The 17,639-nt window shown below is 40.9% G+C and overlaps 1 protein-coding gene across 1 annotated transcript in view; it reads right to left on the reverse strand.

The window, feature by feature from the left end:
- The window catches only part of slc25a26 (solute carrier family 25 member 26), a 320,181-nt gene that overhangs the window by 25,142 nt on the left and 277,400 nt on the right, over positions 1-17,639 (reverse strand). Inside the window, exons 7-9 of the mRNA XM_070895207.1 lie at positions 13,529-13,598; positions 6,821-6,885; positions 6,005-6,078 (exon numbers count right to left, since the gene is read on the reverse strand). Coding sequence (XP_070751308.1) covers positions 6,005-6,078; positions 6,821-6,885; positions 13,529-13,598 — 209 coding nt within the window. The remainder of the gene's footprint in view (positions 1-6,004; positions 6,079-6,820; positions 6,886-13,528; positions 13,599-17,639) is intronic.

Consider the following 17,639-nt stretch of genomic DNA (forward strand, 5'->3'; position numbering starts at 1 on the left):
GGAGTAATTTCTGTTCAAAGCACTACCCTCATTGTGTATGAAAAAAAATACCTGTACATACAATAAAAGTCTTGCATCAAGAACATCCATCACATATATTAGCATGGATAGAGGATTGGCTAACTAACAGAGAACAGAGAGTCAGGATAAATTATTCATTCTCTGGTTGGCAATCAGTAACTGGTGGGGTGCCACAGGGATCAGTGCTGGAACCCCAACTATTTACAGTCTACATTAATGACTTGGAAGAAGGGACTGAGTGTAACGTAGTCAAGTTTTCTGAATATACAGAGATGGGAGGAAAAGCAATGTGCGAGGAGGACACAAAAATTTAAAAAAGGACATAGGCTAAGTGAGTGGGCAAAAATTTGGCAGATGGAGTAAAATGTTGAAAAGTGTGAGGTCATGCACTTTGGCAGAAAAAAAATCAAAGAGCAAGTTATTATTTAAATGGAGAAAGATTGCAAAATGCCGCAGTACAGCGGGATCTGGGGGTACTTGTGCATGAAACACAAAAGGATAGTATGCAGGTACAGCAAGTGATCAGGAAGGCCAATGGTATCTTGGCCTTTATTGCAAAGGGGATGGAGTATAAAAGCAGGGAAGTCTTGCTACAGCTATACAGGGTATTGGTGAGGCCACACTTGGAATACTGCGTGCAGTTTTGGTTTCCATATTTACAAAAGGATATACTTGTTTTGGAGGCAGTTCAGAGAAGGTTCACTAAGTTGATTCCAGGGATGAGGGGGTTGACTTATGAGGAAAGGTTGAGTAGGTTGGGCCTCTACTCATTGTAGTTCAGAAGAATTGAGGGGTGATCTTATTGAAACGTATAAGATTATGAGGGGGCTTGACAAGGTGGATGCAGAGAGGATGTTTCCACTGATGAGGGAGACTAGAACTAGAGGGCATGATCTTAGAATAAGGGGCCTCCCATTTAAAACGGAGATGAGGAGGAATTTCTTCTCTCAAAGGGTTGTAAATCTGTGGAATTCGCTGCCTCAGAGAGCTGTAGAAGCTGGGACATTGAATAAATTTAAGACAGAAATAGATAGTTTCTTAAACGATAAGGGGATAAGGGGTTATGGGGAGCGGGTGGGGAAGTGGAGCTGAGTCCATGATCAGATCAACCATGATCTTATTGAATGGCGGAGCAGGATCGAGAGGCTGTATGGCCTACTCCTGCTCCTATTTCTTATGTTCTTATTTGTAATGACTCAGCTGTTGGATTTAAATGTCTCATAACTTGTGCTTGATTGGCTCCAGTATGGTGTTCATAAAACAGCAACAAATCACAAAATAGGGATCTTTCCAATGAGCAAATAGCAACTTAAAAAACCAAGTTAGTCTTTTCCTGCTGTTTCATTTATATGTGGCCCACGAGACTCCATGATATGAACCTAAATGGCCCATGAAGACAAAAAGCTTGGATGTTCATTTCCAAAACTTTCATTTCCCTTTAATAGTTTGGCCGCTTGCCCAGGTGTCTGTGGTGAAATAGACAATGACCCTTCTACATCTGCAGCAGCCAAACTAATGTCCATTTCAGAATTTCATCTGTGTTTTCTTTTGGGAGCGGGGGTGGGGGGCGTGGGGTTAGGTGGGAGTAAATATCCGTGAGAAAAAATCACTGTTGGAGACAATGAGGCTTTGTGGTTGTAAAAATGCCAATTGGCAAGAGAAAGGGTAAATAGGTTACAGTTGCTGTTGCCTTAAATGGACACACCATACTACATGTGCCATTCGTGACAAGTACTGTTTAGATATATTTCAGAGCAAACAATGCTGTGACATGCAACGTGAAAAAGTATATGCATTATAGAGCACCTTATCACAATTGAATGTTTCAGTATTCACATAATTCATTACTTTTCAAGTATAGTGATTGTTACGATATAGGCGAAGGTGCTTATTGTATCTGGAGCTGGATAATGCTGAATTTGCAAGCAATCTTAGGAGATACAATGACTGTTGCAATTTCCTGGAGGGATATACCTCCCACAGCTATTTTTTTAGCAATGTGAGGCTTTTCTATTGGCCATCAGAACCAGTTTTACACCTCTTCCAATTTAACAAAAGAATGTCAGGAAAGAAAACAGGAAGAAACATGCAAGCTGGAAAAGGAAGTCAAAAGGAGGATAAAGTGCGCACTAGGTCCGTGCAGCAGAGCTGATCTCCAATCGTCTTGGATAACCCTCGCCACTGGACCAAGACCTAGCTCTGTCGAGCCCGTGTGGTGGCTGGTGTGCAACGGCCACCACACATTAAAAAAATCCACGCACAGGCATGTAGTTCAGGACCTGGAATATTAGGTCCTTCATTGAAACACTTGTGAACTCATCCTTTTTTGGCGTGGAAGCAAGTCATCCTTGTTTGGAGGGACCGCCTATGATGGATGAAAGTTTCCATTAGTACATAAGTTTGATGAAATATTGCACACAACCTGCATGATGCGCATGTCCAAGTCACATACAAGGTTAAGGTTTAATAAAGCGATTTTAAAAAACTTGTGTATAATTTCGCAGTTACAACTCACATACATGTGCATTTTGACGGTAATGTATGTTATGTAAATCATCAGATCCAGGCTGTTGATGGTACAGGGTTTTCTGATTTAATTGTAATTGTTTGTAAGTCTTTTATGACGTTAGACAGAAGACACTGTTCAGAACACATACAAGAGAAAGAACTGTGTTTTCTTTTAAATTCTGTTGGAGAGAAATTGGTCAATTCTTGTAGTGCAAACAGGCTGATAGCAAATGAGCCTCTTTTACACTGTACCTAATTTTCCCATGGAAAGGAATATTGGGCACAGTGTAAAATGGACTGCTGATTCACTATCAATCCCCCAGTGCGTTTGCTGCTATTGAAGATTATTACATTTGGGTCTTTGTAAAAGAGGGATCCTTAACCCATTCCAATTCTGCAACTCACTCTGCTCCTTTAAGATTCTCCTTAAAACCGACTCTTTAGCCAAGCTTTTGATCACTCCTCAAAATATCTCCTTCATTGGCTCAGCATCTATTTTTGCCTGATGATGCCTCTGCAAAGTGCTTTCCACATTAAAGGCGCTATATGCAAGTTGTTACTGCAGTTGTTGTGATTGATTACTCTGTAAAATAAATGTTAAAGAATTACAGTCAACTCCCAGTGTCCTATCCGGCCATGTGCCCTGGGACACTGGGAGTCGACTATAAACCAGTTAACATTTATTTTACAGAATATTCAATCACTTAAAGAATATACAGAATGATTTGGCTTCTGATGTTATGGAGTACATTTGGAAATTTAAATTGCAAAAGATGATAACATAGTAAAATGGCTCCCAGCAATTATTGGGATGAGTATCCGTTATCATTCCCACATTATTTCACGGAAGTGGTGTTTGCAAGAAAACGTTTAACTGCGGTCATTTAATTTAAGCTCACCGCTTAATGCAATTCCAAGGTACTCATTCACAACTGACTCTATTTCAATAACATATATTGATACTATAAATTGTCTGTCAATGCAGGCTTCAATGCTGATTCTAGTTTTAATATCATTTTAAGTCAACCGGATATCCAATACACATCAACATCCAACATTGTGTATGGAGTCCCCAAACCATGCTGTTGAGAAATCTAGATGGATAGAATTTCTGTTTCCCCAGCATAGAATGCACACACTCTCCCCATCGATGTATACCCCACTCACCCAAGTCTAGAGAGCTGAGAAGCAGATTGGTAGAGCCAAGACTCAAGGACCCCCAAGTGGATGCACACCAGTATGTTTCAAATTGCTTGGTTAGCTAAGATGCACTCCATCTACTCGGCCACTGGCATGCAACATCATTTGGAGATGAATGGAAAGAATGCCAGCCTTTAGTGAGAAGTTTACTCCTTCAAATCCCATTAAGAAGCAAGGACGGCTGGTCAGTCTTCAACAAAGCCCTATAGTGCTATGGACTTGCTTGCCTAGGATATCAGAACACCAAGTTGACCACAGATAGTTGGCTCAATTTAAATTTTCCATTCGGGGCAAGTTGTCTTGAAGCCATGATGACCGCAAGAGTAATTTCACCTATCTTCAACCCCTGATGAAGATAATCACTATTTGGCCATTATACAACTGACAAGCCCGCTTTGGAGGACAGCAGATACCAGAAGCTCATGAGCAGTACAGCTTACTATAAAATACATGAGTGCATTGCTGCCATCCTCCCCGATTACAGCATGGCCGCACCCATAATCCATCTAACAGTGTTTCCACCAGTTGGTGATGTGGAGCTTCAGCAGAAATCCAATCATGGTCGGCATTGAACCCTGGTTATATGAGCACGTTTGTCTTCAAGCAATGCCCTCATCAGCTAAATGATTGCACCTTGCTGAAGGCGAATGCCCATGGCCTACCCTAACATGCTAGATTTCCAAGACCAATGCCATGTACTTGATTTATTACTGCTTAATTCAGGCCCTCACACGTGAGAGGATTGGACAAAGAAACATGCCCAGTGTGAGGCTAACTTTCTCTCCAAAATACTGAATGACTGGTTCAGAGAGTCTGGATCCCTCTCACCCTGTATCTCTTCACCCCTTTTGCACAAATCTATCTCGGTTTGTTTCTAAATTTTGCTTATGGGCCAATATAAGCTTTATTTCTTCCAATCAATAAACCCTCTTAACCTGTGCAAAGCCATAATTATCTTTAGTTTTAATTATCATGCTGCTAAATTATTTGTAGTCCAAATGCAGATCTAACGTTAAGAAAATAATTGACTGCTGACATCTAAATCATGGTATTTATACAATCATGGTTAGCTTCATTCATTAGTTCAACATTTCAAGTCAGTTATCTCGTTTATTCTATGTCTGTCCAACTCTTGGTAGAACGTCACACACCACACACAAGTGCTGACTATTGAGTATTATTCCACACACGAAAACAATGAAACGGCCAATTGTGTCACAGAATAAAACACATTGACACGGATGTTGTGGTCAGTGGTGAACAAACGGTTCTAGCCATTCATTACACTTACCATTCCCCACAGACATTCTGTTTCACACTGAAAGTTGCGGTAATTAGAAATTAAAAACAATGCCAAGCCCTCCACAGGGGATCTGGGACCTGCTTAAACAGGGCAAGCAAAGGCGTGTCTCCTTAAACAATCAGATTGAAGAATCCTTACTGAGACACACAGGGGCAATTTTAACAGCAAAGAACAAGTGGGTTTGGGAGCGGGTCGGTAGTTAAAGGCACTGAAATTGACAGCGTGTTGGCAATCCGGCTTCAACTCGCCGACTTCCGCACTTAACTGGAGCGCATTCGGCTGCGGGCGAGAAACCCTCATGGAGAGGCGAGTTGGCAATTAAAAGATGTTAAGAGGCAATTAGCAGATGTTTAAAGAATTATCACCAACATTCTCGCTAAGCTGTGTGGCCATGTTGGAGATCCCGTGCCGGCCACTCACCGGCTTTTAAATGGAAGAAACCGCGCATGCGCGAAAATCGGAATGGGCCACGCAGCCTTTTAAGGAGACCGCGTTCTAAAAAAAATTGGCGGGAACATTGATCATCACGCCGTTAAAAATATACTTACACTTGAATGGACAAGCGCTACCTTCTTCTGGTGTGTTTAGTGGGTATCTAGCAGGTAATTATAGCAACTTCGCGTCATTCCATGTATCAATGCTGAGTCCCTCGGTGAGATACTGGTATAGTGAAGCTTCTAGAGGAGCCTCGATTTTAACGTAAGCCATCTGTTGGGAAAGGGATGAGTTTGGGTCGGACTCATGTTTTACTTCCCAGCCGATTTTACATTCGATGGACTTCAATGGAGCCTAAAATCAGGGGGTGTGTGAAATGGATGGCCGACCTGAACCTGCCCTGTTCCCACCAGGCGGGATAGGTTAATACTGAGGCTTTAGTTTCTCTAAGGGAATTTAAATATCATGTCATAATGCTCTGTCACAAAGCATCCATCTGTTGTGCTTCCTTGAGGTGAAAAGAAAGTAAAGCCTTACCCAGAAATCCCTCGAGTCTTCCAGATGTTGCTCAAGATAGGTAACACCTTTCCACTGGCCGTGGTGGTTCCTGCCTGCATCAAAGGACAGCGCAGATCAGACTTACACAGAAGGAACATTTTCAGAAAATCAACAGCTGTCTCACCATCTTCCTTCGGTATGTCACAATAATGCAAGGTGCACCTTGTTTAGGCTCTGTGTGAACTGTTTCTGTGTCAGAAGTCTGCTTTAGAAGAGTCTTCCCATCGAAAGGTACCTTGTGACTCTCAACATTAGATATTATCATTTAAAGAAAAATCCCAAATGCTTTGTCCACAAAGGACTAAATCATTTCTCCAATAACTATCAACCAAAGAAACAGCCTCCTAACTTTACCATATCTGTACTTTAGGAAAATAATTTGATGTCTACATTTTAAAAAACAATTTTCACACAGAGCAATCTATGAATCTGCTTGACTAATGTCTTAGTAAATGATTGATAAGCTGCATCTTATTTACACAGACACAGTTTTGAAGCAAAATTGAACTATTTCACAGCTCAATAAACATTTTTTCCCCCATTAAAAAGAATTTTAATCCACACTGTTACAAATTCTGCACCCCAGCAGCTGAAACTTATCACAATATTACACTTGTGTTTTAAAGGATTTGGCCTACATAGTTCATTCTTTAAGGCTAAGGATTTTTACTTCACAGTATTAATGGGCAATGCATTATAATTTACAAAGACTAAAGATGTAAAAGATGTTGAACCGTCACAAGTAATGTACAACAGCCCTTTTGTCTTTCCTGCAGTATTATTCCACAATCTTACATTTGCCAGCATGATTCTCGTCTTTGCTACATCTAGAGGTGTGGTGACTGCAGCTGCAAGCCCACCTGAAAACAGATCAAGGAGAAGCTAATCATAAGCCAATTTGTCAAAAATCTATTACATAATTATATCCAGAAGTTAATGGCAGTTTTCAGAAATCCTAGTTTTAAAAATTTATTGCCACCTCAACCTCTCCACCCAAAATGTCTGTTTAATCTACAGGATCCAGCCCATGGAAATGTCAACAGATGCCAAAGTAGTCCTCACTCAGCCTGTAAGGAAGTAAACTGAAGCATTGGACCCTCACCCAATCAATTTACATCCCCACTCTCAAATAACCTGGCAGAAACGGGCAAACTCCTTCCAATGGAGAAGCCGTGTCAGTTGAGACTAGGCGGGTTGGATTTGAGGGGTTTGCGACCGGGTCTTTGCCGCGTTTTAACCCTCCGCAGCGAAAACCCGGTTGCTAAGCCCGGTCGCGATCCTCGGCTCCTTGTTTGCGGCGGTGCTTGGAGGCACCGCTGGGGATGAGCTGCGCCGGACGTGTAACAACGCGGATTGCGTTCCCGTCCGAGTTTCGGCACTCTCTTGACCTGTACACTGCGGCCAGAACACCGACAGGTAAAACCTAGCGGTGTAGCTCTGCCGGCAGCGGTAAGTTGGAAAACCTGCAAAAAAGGCAAGTTAAAAGTTTTTATTTTTAAATTTTTTTTGCAGCAATTTGTGAGCTAAGGGTTTTGGTAATGATGTTTGAATGTTTTTTTGAATTTTATTGCCCCCTCCCAAGGCCTCTCTCTCAGCACTCCCAGCCCCGCACTAAAGTTGGTGAGGATCGCGTTTTTGCGTTGCAAGTAATTGTGCAATGCCTCCATTTGCGATGTTGCCGCAGACCCCAAAGGCCGAAAGATAGGCCTTAAATTGGTAACGCAGTGAAAACGGTAATTTTCATGTATCGCTTACGTTTTTGCCCAAAAGACCAAAAATACAGCCCTTCAGCTTCCACCTTGAGAGTAAGGCATTGCACCTACTGAGCCTTTCAGTGTCAACGCACTGATCTCCCCTTGTTTGTCTGAGAACTGATCTTCGGAAACAGCAAATTTAAAAACATTGGTATGTGTTTTCCATGTACTTAGGCACAATCATTGTGACTAAGTTGTGTGTGGAAAATGACAGGTGCTGGGAGCTGGAAGCAGTTCTGACTGAAGCAGTAGGTTCTAAACTTAAACTTAGCCCTTGGGGCTTTTTCTGATAGTTTCACACCTGCTTGATTTCTCAACAGTCTTTTTTTTCTCTACAGACCAGACAAAATCCAAGTGCAGCTAAATAAAACTAGCTCAGTGGGAACCTCAGGTTATGATGGAGAAGAAGCAAGATTTTAAAAAAGTTAAGAGATGCAGCTTTACATAGGCAAACTATGGAATCAAAGTATGCAAAACAAAAAGAAAAACAGCATTAACCAATAAAATATTCCAGTTTATTGTGACGTTTTCTGAACAATATAAACATAACAACATGGAACAAGAAAAGGACATTGAACCAGGAGCTGTATCAGGGTCCAATCTGACCATTTCTCATGTTTTCCTCCAATCAAAATCTGTACCTCTCTACTCTTTTCTTAAGCCAATGTTACTAGGTCATCTGTTATTGTCATTAGCTAATGCCGTACACAAGGTTCATTTGTGTTGCTGAACAAATGATGGCTTAATTGAGCTTTCCATTTCATCAGGTGATGGTTGTTTGAGTGGATAAAACCCAATGAAAATCATAAATATGTTGCAATTTAAAACTTACTATTCTACAACTAAAACTCCAAATTAGCCTTTTGTAAACTGGGTGAATGGACTCCAGGTTGGAAAAGGGAAGCTGATGAATATGTGAAATAGATTGCTGCGGGAAGATGGTTGAGCTGGATAGTGCCGACAAATTTAAGAAAGAGCTGGCATACTTTTTGGAAAATGGAAGCAATTGGAAGTATACAGGATAGAGTGCAGTATGGATTTTCCTCTAACTTTGGGACTGATTAGATGGTCTGCAGTAGTCGTTTCCTGCCCTGCACTTTCCTATATAAACATATAGATTGCTGCTTAATCCTCTATATCTAATTCAACACCAGGAAGAGAGCAACACGCTTTCCTGTTTATTGGTGGTAGTGACATCGTAAATGCATTCGTTATACTTGTATTTATGATTTTTTACAAATAACTAAATGAAGGAAGTCATTCCCTCACAATGTTTTTAAAGTCCCATTTTGAAATCTTTTTAATAACTTTGTTTCAAAGCTTGATTATTTCACTTTTTTTAAAACCAATCTGTATATCATATGCCTCATCAGTAGCCTCAGTAAATCCATGTTGCCAAGTGACATCGTGAAAAGAAAAAAAATGAAGTCAGTTATGTTGTATATAGAGATTATATACGAGGGACCAGTGGGTGAGAGAGAATAAACCACTCATATCTAGTCTACCACAACTCACTTACGACACTTGTGAATTATGCAGCAGACACCATATGGCAGTTTACTTAGCATAAACCACCAATTCCCAACATGGATACTCCACTTACTCCCTCACTGAACTTCACTGATACAGATGAAACATTACATAGGGCTAGAAATTGGTCTTTTGCCAATAGCGATATTTTTGGGGCATTTTTGCGCAGAAATACCATTACAAATACCACTATTTTTTAAAGGGGTAAAATTGGCAACAAAATGCGCCCAACGTTAAAAATCGCCATTGCACGAGGATTCGCGGTAGAAACCGCGGTCCTTGCCAACTTTAATCGGAGGCCAATAACCGCTAAAAAGACAGGCACTGGGGGGCGGGGGGGGGGTGGGGAGAATGCACACAAAAAAAATTGCAGAAAACAAAAAATTTAAAAAATCACGAAACATTTACAAGACACTTAACTAAGTAATCGCTGCAAAAGAATTAAAAAATAAAAACTTTAATTTACCTTTTTTGCAGATTTTCATACTGTCTCTGGGCAACGCGGGCTTTTCTCAGGCGTTTTTTTTTGCACAGGATACGGGTGTGCCGAACGACCAATTTAAAGCGATATCGCTTTTTCTGACATTGCACAACAGCAGTCTGCTTTTCAGCGGTATTTCAAAAACCGCCGGCACACAACTTTGGTTAATTTAGGTGAGCATCTTTTAACGTCAAGAAAGGTGAAATATCGCCAAAAGAACGGGTGCAAGGCTGGCTAATTTCTAGCCCACAGGCTGTTATTTAACATGATGGCAGGTAGATTGTGTTTTCCAATCCTTCCTCCATACAAATATGGCAGGTCTAATTGGTCTTTTGCCCCTTTGGTGTCTCACAAAAGGAAGGAATAATGAAGGGCAGAACAGAATAAAACTAATATAAAGAAAAAGAGCCAAAGGAAAGAAAAAAACAGACATATACAGGAAACACACATCACTGTATTTGAGTAACTCTTACACACGTTTTCCACAGAGTACAACTTTAAATGCCACATCTGAAGTTCCGATTGGACGCAAGGCCATTCAGCAGCAGCAACAAAACAAGAGATAATCCACCTCCCATTGACTATACTGACCCAGTATAGGTCTGTTTCTGAGGCTACACACAGTCAAAAATGAACAGGAAATTCAAACTTGTTTTCTAACAGGGATTAGTGATAACTTTAGGTATCGTGTCAGAATTTAACTGTTTTTGTTCATCATGAGCTCCAAATTATCCCTGTTTCTGGATTGGTATGGAATTAGAACATCTGGAGTGTATGAAAATATGGCATCAAATTGCACTTGTAGCTGAGTTGATGGGCAATTTTGTTAACAAAAACCACAGCAAATATTGGTAATTATTCTAGTTGCTTCTTGGAGAGTTCTCTATGTCAATCATTTAAAAAAAATTCACATCCACCCTCTATTCAATGACTATGTTACATTTATGAATATTATGACTATTATCAGTTACAGTGCTTTAAAAGTATTAGGTTTGCAAGAAAGATAATCGCTTTATTTGTAATTTTGATATAAGTGGGCTTAGTATTGGTGAGTGTACTGTTGCCAAGTCCAGTTTGCAGTATTTGACAGTCCACAACCTTATTAATTTAGTATTCACTTAAAGAGCACACATGTCGAACAAACAGGCGGGTTTAGCCAGCTGTCCTGTATATCAGATTTACAGCTGGTGTGCTGTATTTGTAAAATGCAACTGTCCCGAGATTTCCCTTCAGCTTTTCAGAATACTCCTGCAATGATGTCTGCTGTGGCGGGGCTAATCATTTTTGTCAACTTAAGGTTACTATGTAAAGTTACATTCTGCAAATCACCTCAAGTTGACAACAATGAGAAGCCCCACCACAGCAGATGTCATTGGCAAGTGCAAGTCTCAATTGTTTTTTTCCAGTTATTAGTGGTTAAGCAACTGGAGACTTGAAGCTTCTTGGAACAGCACGGACTGCCTTCACTGATCACTCACTTGCAAACTACAGCAAGTGACAGCAACACGGGATATCCATTAATTTCTTACCGAAATGCCAGCTGTTCCACCACCCCAAGGAAAAACCACCTACTAACGTAGAAGAAATGAGTGTCTGTATCCTGTTTTAAATGGTGGAATGGAACAGTTGGGCTGTCAAAGTCAAGTGTGGTCAATCCGCTCCAAGCGGGATCATTTGTGATCCGAAGTCTTCCAAACAAGAGGTTTATTTGTGTTCAGGCTCACACTTAGTAATTACAGCACACATTTTGCTAAGTGTGAATTGGTGTTTAGAATTTAATATTTTCTAATGAGAAAAAGTCAAGTGTCAAAATTACTTGCTAAGTGGCGATGCGGCCTTTATGCATAATGCAGATTTGTCAGATAATGAATTTTGACAGGAAACAACCATGCCCCTGTTTGTTAATGTGCACTAAAAGCAGTCTCAATGCTGAGTGTTGGGCAGTAGTCTGCACTGGCAGATGCTGGATATAAATAATTAATTTAAATCAAACGTATTTGAGTTCAGGCCAGTAGCTGAACCTCTCTTCGGGGATACCACTAAGTGCGAAAAAGAGGTTTACTTCTGATGTCAATATTGGAGTACAGTCAGTTCGTTCATGGTAAGAGGCAAGATCAGTCACTCCAGTATAAGTTAATAAAATCTTGCAAAAAAAGAATCAAAGCAAAAAACTTTCCCAAATTAAAAATATTGGCATGTCTGAAAATAATTGAGTTCCTGGTACTGCTAAATAATTCCAATTAGGTGCCTCCTTACTCCCAAAGGCACTGCATCGGACTCCAGATCAGAAGATTGTGTATTCAAATTAGGATATACAGTCACATGACCAGGAATAGTAGAAATTTATGATGACAACCACTGATTTTCTGTATCCACAGAAAAAGAGACAGGATCACCAAATGGAATGCACAAAATGCCAGCAAAAACTCTCAGAATACCATGAAATAAAAACAGAATTTGATCTACTTGACTTTAAGGAAAGTAAAGGAAATTGGGCTCGTTCACTTTGGACAAGAGGAAAGTTCAAAGTGATCAAAATTAAAGTTTCAAGACTATTAAGCGGACTGATGTAGTTGGCACAAGCAAATTCTTCACCATGGTGATGAGTTTCAATACTAGGAGAAATAAAGTTATTAATGAGAATTGAAGTTCGGTGAAGCTTCTCTTCGAAACGCAAGGAGTAATAGAGTTTTAAACATAATACCAGGAGTCATCATGGAAACAAATGGTAAACATTGGTTCCTGTGTTTCTGGAAAAAGAAAGGATTGAGAAATATGGCAAAATGACAGGTAAATGAAGCTGACATTAATCAAAAAGGTGTGGTCAATCAGTCTCCTGTTTGTAAAAATTGGTGTGCTCTTATGTTCCTTTACTTCACTCAACTTTAAAGGTCAGAAGATCAATTAAATGGTCACGGGTAATTGGTAGCTGTGAATGAGGCTAGTGTAAAGTGGCTCGAACAAGCAGCAAATGTACACAGAAGCTACACTAGCAGTAGTGTTGACCAACCTACATTCGGTTATGTGCAAAGGACTTGTTCAATTTGGTTTGTAATGCCAAATGACATTGAACAGACTAGCAGAGTAAATTCCTGCTTTACCAGACAAAAAACAGTTTCTTAAAAAAAAAATGCTGAAAATATCTCAGTAGAAGAATTGGAGCTGGTGAAAAAAACTTTGCTAGAGATTCAACAAAAGCACCATCGCAAACAATTCTATCTTTTTTTGTGTTTTGCCCGAGGACTAACCAGGTGTCTGTGCCCTGCGGCCTCGCTAATGCAGCAAATGGAGTGTCTTCAGCCCTCGAGGTCTGTGCAGTGGCATCCTCCGTGCTCCTCACTCTAATTAATCTGCACTTCTGTCAAACCTGCCACATGAACTGTTAATCATGGGTCCTTGTTGATATGACTTTAAACCTCTGAAGAATAGTTTGGAACAGACAGCTGCACAGCTGAGGATTCAGCACAGGCCTCTCTTCACTGAAAGATTTGTAAATATTCCTTTAACAAACTGATTGACGGTCTCTATTTTCCCACAACTCAAATTTGTCAAGTACAAATTGCTTGTCCTTTATGCGAACACCTTTCTCTTCAACCTTTTCTATTCCATGAACCTGCCCAGCCCTGAACAATATTTCCAAACTACCGCTGGAATTTTAGAAGAATGTTTCTGTTAACTTGATTTTTTGGCAAGTTTCCCGCTCTCAGCCCTCCCAGTATAGTATTTAATCCCCTGCACCTGCAAATGCTCCACAGACTGCAGACTGCCAAGAATCAACCGCATGATTTTGCTTCCATGACCACAGGGCCTGCAGTTGAAAAAAAAGAAAACAACATTATTAGTTATATTCCAAATCATTTGAAAGCCCAGAGGTTCGCTGAGATGATGAGAACTCATCTCACAAAGTGTGTGGCTATTTCTGTGCTTTTCATGGTGTAACACATCCAACTTCCCAAGGAACTGAAATGTATTTTAACATACAGGCAACTTGGGAAAATAGCTTTGGAACACACTTGTATTATATCAAGAGTCAAATTTGACAAAGATGCAAGAGATGTGGCCTTCAGCCTTGCAACTGTTCCGGTGGAGTCTTTCCAATTGCAATTTGTTATGCAATCGGCAAACCACTGTGGTATTTTTCAAAACATTATGGTGCTCATTGACTGCTGGAATAATGGACATTATTAAAAAGTAAATTTTGTCATCTGATCAGTGACGCTACTGTTTGTGTCAATATATTTCGAATAAGAGGTTCCCTATGGCAATGATTATGGTAACAAAAATAACATATATTTATATAATGCCTTTAACATAGTAAAATGTCCGAAGACACTTCACATGAGTGTTATAAGACAAAATCTGGCACTGAGCCACATAAGGAGAAATTACAGCAGATGACCAAAAGCTTGGTCAAAGAGGTTGGTTTCAAGGAGCATCTTAAAGGAGGAAAGAGAGGTAGAGAGGTGGAGAGGTGTAGGCAGGGAATTCCAGAGCTTTGGGCCGCGGCAGCTGAAGGAACGGCCACCAATGGTTGAGCGATTATAATCAGGGAAGAATTAGAAGAGCGCAGATAACTTCAGCAGGTTGTGGGGCTGGAGGAGATTACAGAGATAGGGAGGGGCGAGGCCATGGTAAGTTATGAGGAGGTGGAAGAAAAAGTCAGAGTGAAATGGAGTTTGTATGAGTAGGTATTTTGCGGAGGAGTGGATAGTGGTCATTGGTGAGATTGGGTAGTGTCAGTGGAGACTGGTTGGGGCACTGGTAAGTTTGGGAGGTGGTGATTTTTAGCTGACAGGGAGTGGTTTGCTTGGTAAGCTCAGGTGGTGGGAGGTCTAGAAGGCAGAGGCATCAGGTGAGGGGTGTGCGGGGCAGTGGCGAGTGGAGGAGGGTTGGTGTGAGGAGGATGGGAGGCAGCAGGTGAAAGGGAAGAAGTGCTCAGACCAATGCTAAAACTTAAATGCCGGCTTACCAGCAAAAAATTAAGAGAGTTATTGGGAGAGTTAGCATTGGGGCAGGCACAGCAGGAGAAGAGCCAAGAGAAGCAGTAAGGCCGGAGCCACTGCAATGTGGCAGGGGATATTACAAAGAAGTTATGTGAGGATCTGAAGGAATTTCAGGGTCAGGGGGAAGTAGAAAGAAACACTAAGTCCATAAAATAACCTGACGGTGGAGCACTGCAGCAGAGGTGTGTGTGTGCGAGAGTGTGTGCGTGTGTTTGCGTGTGTGTGTGTGGGAATAGATGGCCATCAGGTATTACAAGGAACAAGCACGTTGCTCAGATTAAAATGGAAAATCCTGTTAATACCCCACCTACAGGCATGACATGAAATTGTGACAGCTAACACTTGACATTTTAATATTAGAAACCTCAGGAGATAGTTACCTAAATCATTTTCAAGGGAATGTGTGACCTATATACCGACGTTAATGTGCTATTGATATTTTGTTACGACTGCTAGAAATGTTATGAGATGTGCCTTTAAACTTATTTACGTGACAGAATCAGATGACCTTTTTGCCCTGCAAAAAATACAAAAGGTAAAATGTGTGCATTAAATTTAATTTATGTTTACGCACTTGACTAAGCAATAGAGAAATCGCCTCTCCATATGTGAAAGAAGCAATATCACCGGTTTACCATTCTTCTCTCCCTAATAAAAAGGAAACTAAAACTAGGGGGCACAGCCTCAAAATACGGAGGAGCCAATTTAAAACCGAGTCGAGAAGGAATTTCTTCTCCCAGAGGGTTGTGAATCTGTGGAATTCTCTGCCCAAGGAAGCAGTTGAGGCTGGCTCATTGAATGTTTTCAAGTCAAAGATAGATAGATTTTTAACCAATAAGGGAATTAAGGGTTACGGGGAGAGGGCGGGTAAGTGGAGCTGAGTCCACGACCAGATCAGCCATGATCTTATTGAATGGCGGGGCAGGCTCGAGGGGCTAGATGGCCTACTCCTGTTCCTAATTCTTATGTTCTTATGTTCTTATAAGATTTACAGTTGTGTTGTTTCATACAAAATGAAACACAAGAGAAATCCCTTCACAGGAACACTGAACACACATGGCTATGAAAGCACTCGTGCCAAACTAACCCTGTGGTGTAGTCTGTGAACACGGAAGAATAAACTAAACGATACATTGACGTTAATTCCGTCTGCCATTCCATACAGTCAGACTGTGAGTGTGAGTATAAAGCAGGGCTGTGTCAGTACTGGTAATGACTATGCATGAGCATGCTACTATGAAACTGCTGGCCTGTTACCATCGACACACCAGCGGGGTAAATGAGGTGGCAGCATTGTCTTTTGGAAAAGCTGTGCAGCACCAAATAGAATGATTCCCACTGGCGCCTTTGCCAACACCATTGCCATCAGCACCAATATAAAAAAAAGCAGGTTGGCAGTCAGATTTGGAAGGCCACGTGTCTCGTGTCTGCTGGTGCCTGGTAATGACTGAAGCCTGTGTGTACCTGGTCAGGTCAGTAAACTAATTGTGGGGTCACTGACCCGTGTGAACCATCCTCAAGCACGAGAGGGAGAACAAAAACTATACTGAGTGCCAGTCTGGATCTTAGGAATGCTTTATAAGATTTTTTAAAAAGGTCACCTGCCTATAACAATGGGAGTACTCGGGTACACATTGGGGACATGATTTACAATAAAACAGGTGTATCGGGGGTTCCCTGTGCACAGGACATTTGGTTAAAATGCCATAAAGTATTTATAACATAATTAGGGTGACTTATTGCAGCATTTCACTAGTTTTGCGCCAAAAATAAGCAACGCATTAACAATGAGGCCCACAATTGCAAGAACAGCATGAAGTAATTAGTTTATTTTTGAAAAGGACGCTGCCCTCTCACACCATCATATGCAGTCTCCTGAAGATGATGTGCCAAGCGCTATTTTGTGAGGCAGGCTGGAGTCCCGAGCCTGCGTCACGTGCACTCCATTAAGCTGTAGATTGAATAGAAGACTTTGTTTTCCACTTCAAAGCCTCTTGTCACAGAGAGCCATTTGCGTCTCCTGCTCTTCCCTTATGAATAACAAATTGCAAATAAATCCACTGCTGCTGAGCCTGGGAAGCCACACAGGCAGGTCTCTGTTAACCTTCCCGGACAGCCTTCCACTTTAACTCCTACCTGATCACTATTTGTGCTTTAAGATTTTACGCACATAAAAATCTGACGTTTTATTTGCAGAAAGGAGGTTTACATTTATGATGGCAGGCAACATGACTAAAGCCTGCTAATCCTATTTTGTGAGCATTCAAAGTGGAGAGGATCAAATCTAAGTCCACTGGAAGCTTCAATATATGCCCGAATCCTTGGAGCATTCAATTTCCTTTGTATCACCCAAACAACAATTATTCTGAGATTGCCACTGTAATATCCACAAGAATAACATCCAATGAAACTCTGTTGTTACAAGTAAGAAGAATAAACTGTAAATTGGGCACTCTTGCAGTGCTCTCCATTCGGTGCCTAAATATAACCTGAGGGTTGTTCGGAGCGAACAGCTGCAGATCTTGTTGTCGGCAGCACTGCAACGAGTTATTCAATGAGCTGCACCCAAGAAAGGTTTCTTGCTCCTTATAACCAAATCGACAGTGTTGATTTCCTTTTCATGGATTTTTAAAAAAAATATAAAAACGACCCCTTCATTATATATTATTAAATGCATTATAATTCTTTTTAATTTGTTCTCAGGATGTGGACTATGTTGGCAAGGCCACATTTATTGTCCATCCCCAGTTGCCTTGAGAAAGTGATGACCGTCATTACAACAACTTGCATTTATATAGCGCCTTAAAACATTAAAACAATGTCCTAAGGCGCTTTATAAAAATGTA

This window comes from Pristiophorus japonicus, chromosome 12 (genome assembly GCF_044704955.1).
Source record: "Pristiophorus japonicus isolate sPriJap1 chromosome 12, sPriJap1.hap1, whole genome shotgun sequence".
Taxonomy (NCBI): Eukaryota; Metazoa; Chordata; class Chondrichthyes; family Pristiophoridae; genus Pristiophorus; species Pristiophorus japonicus.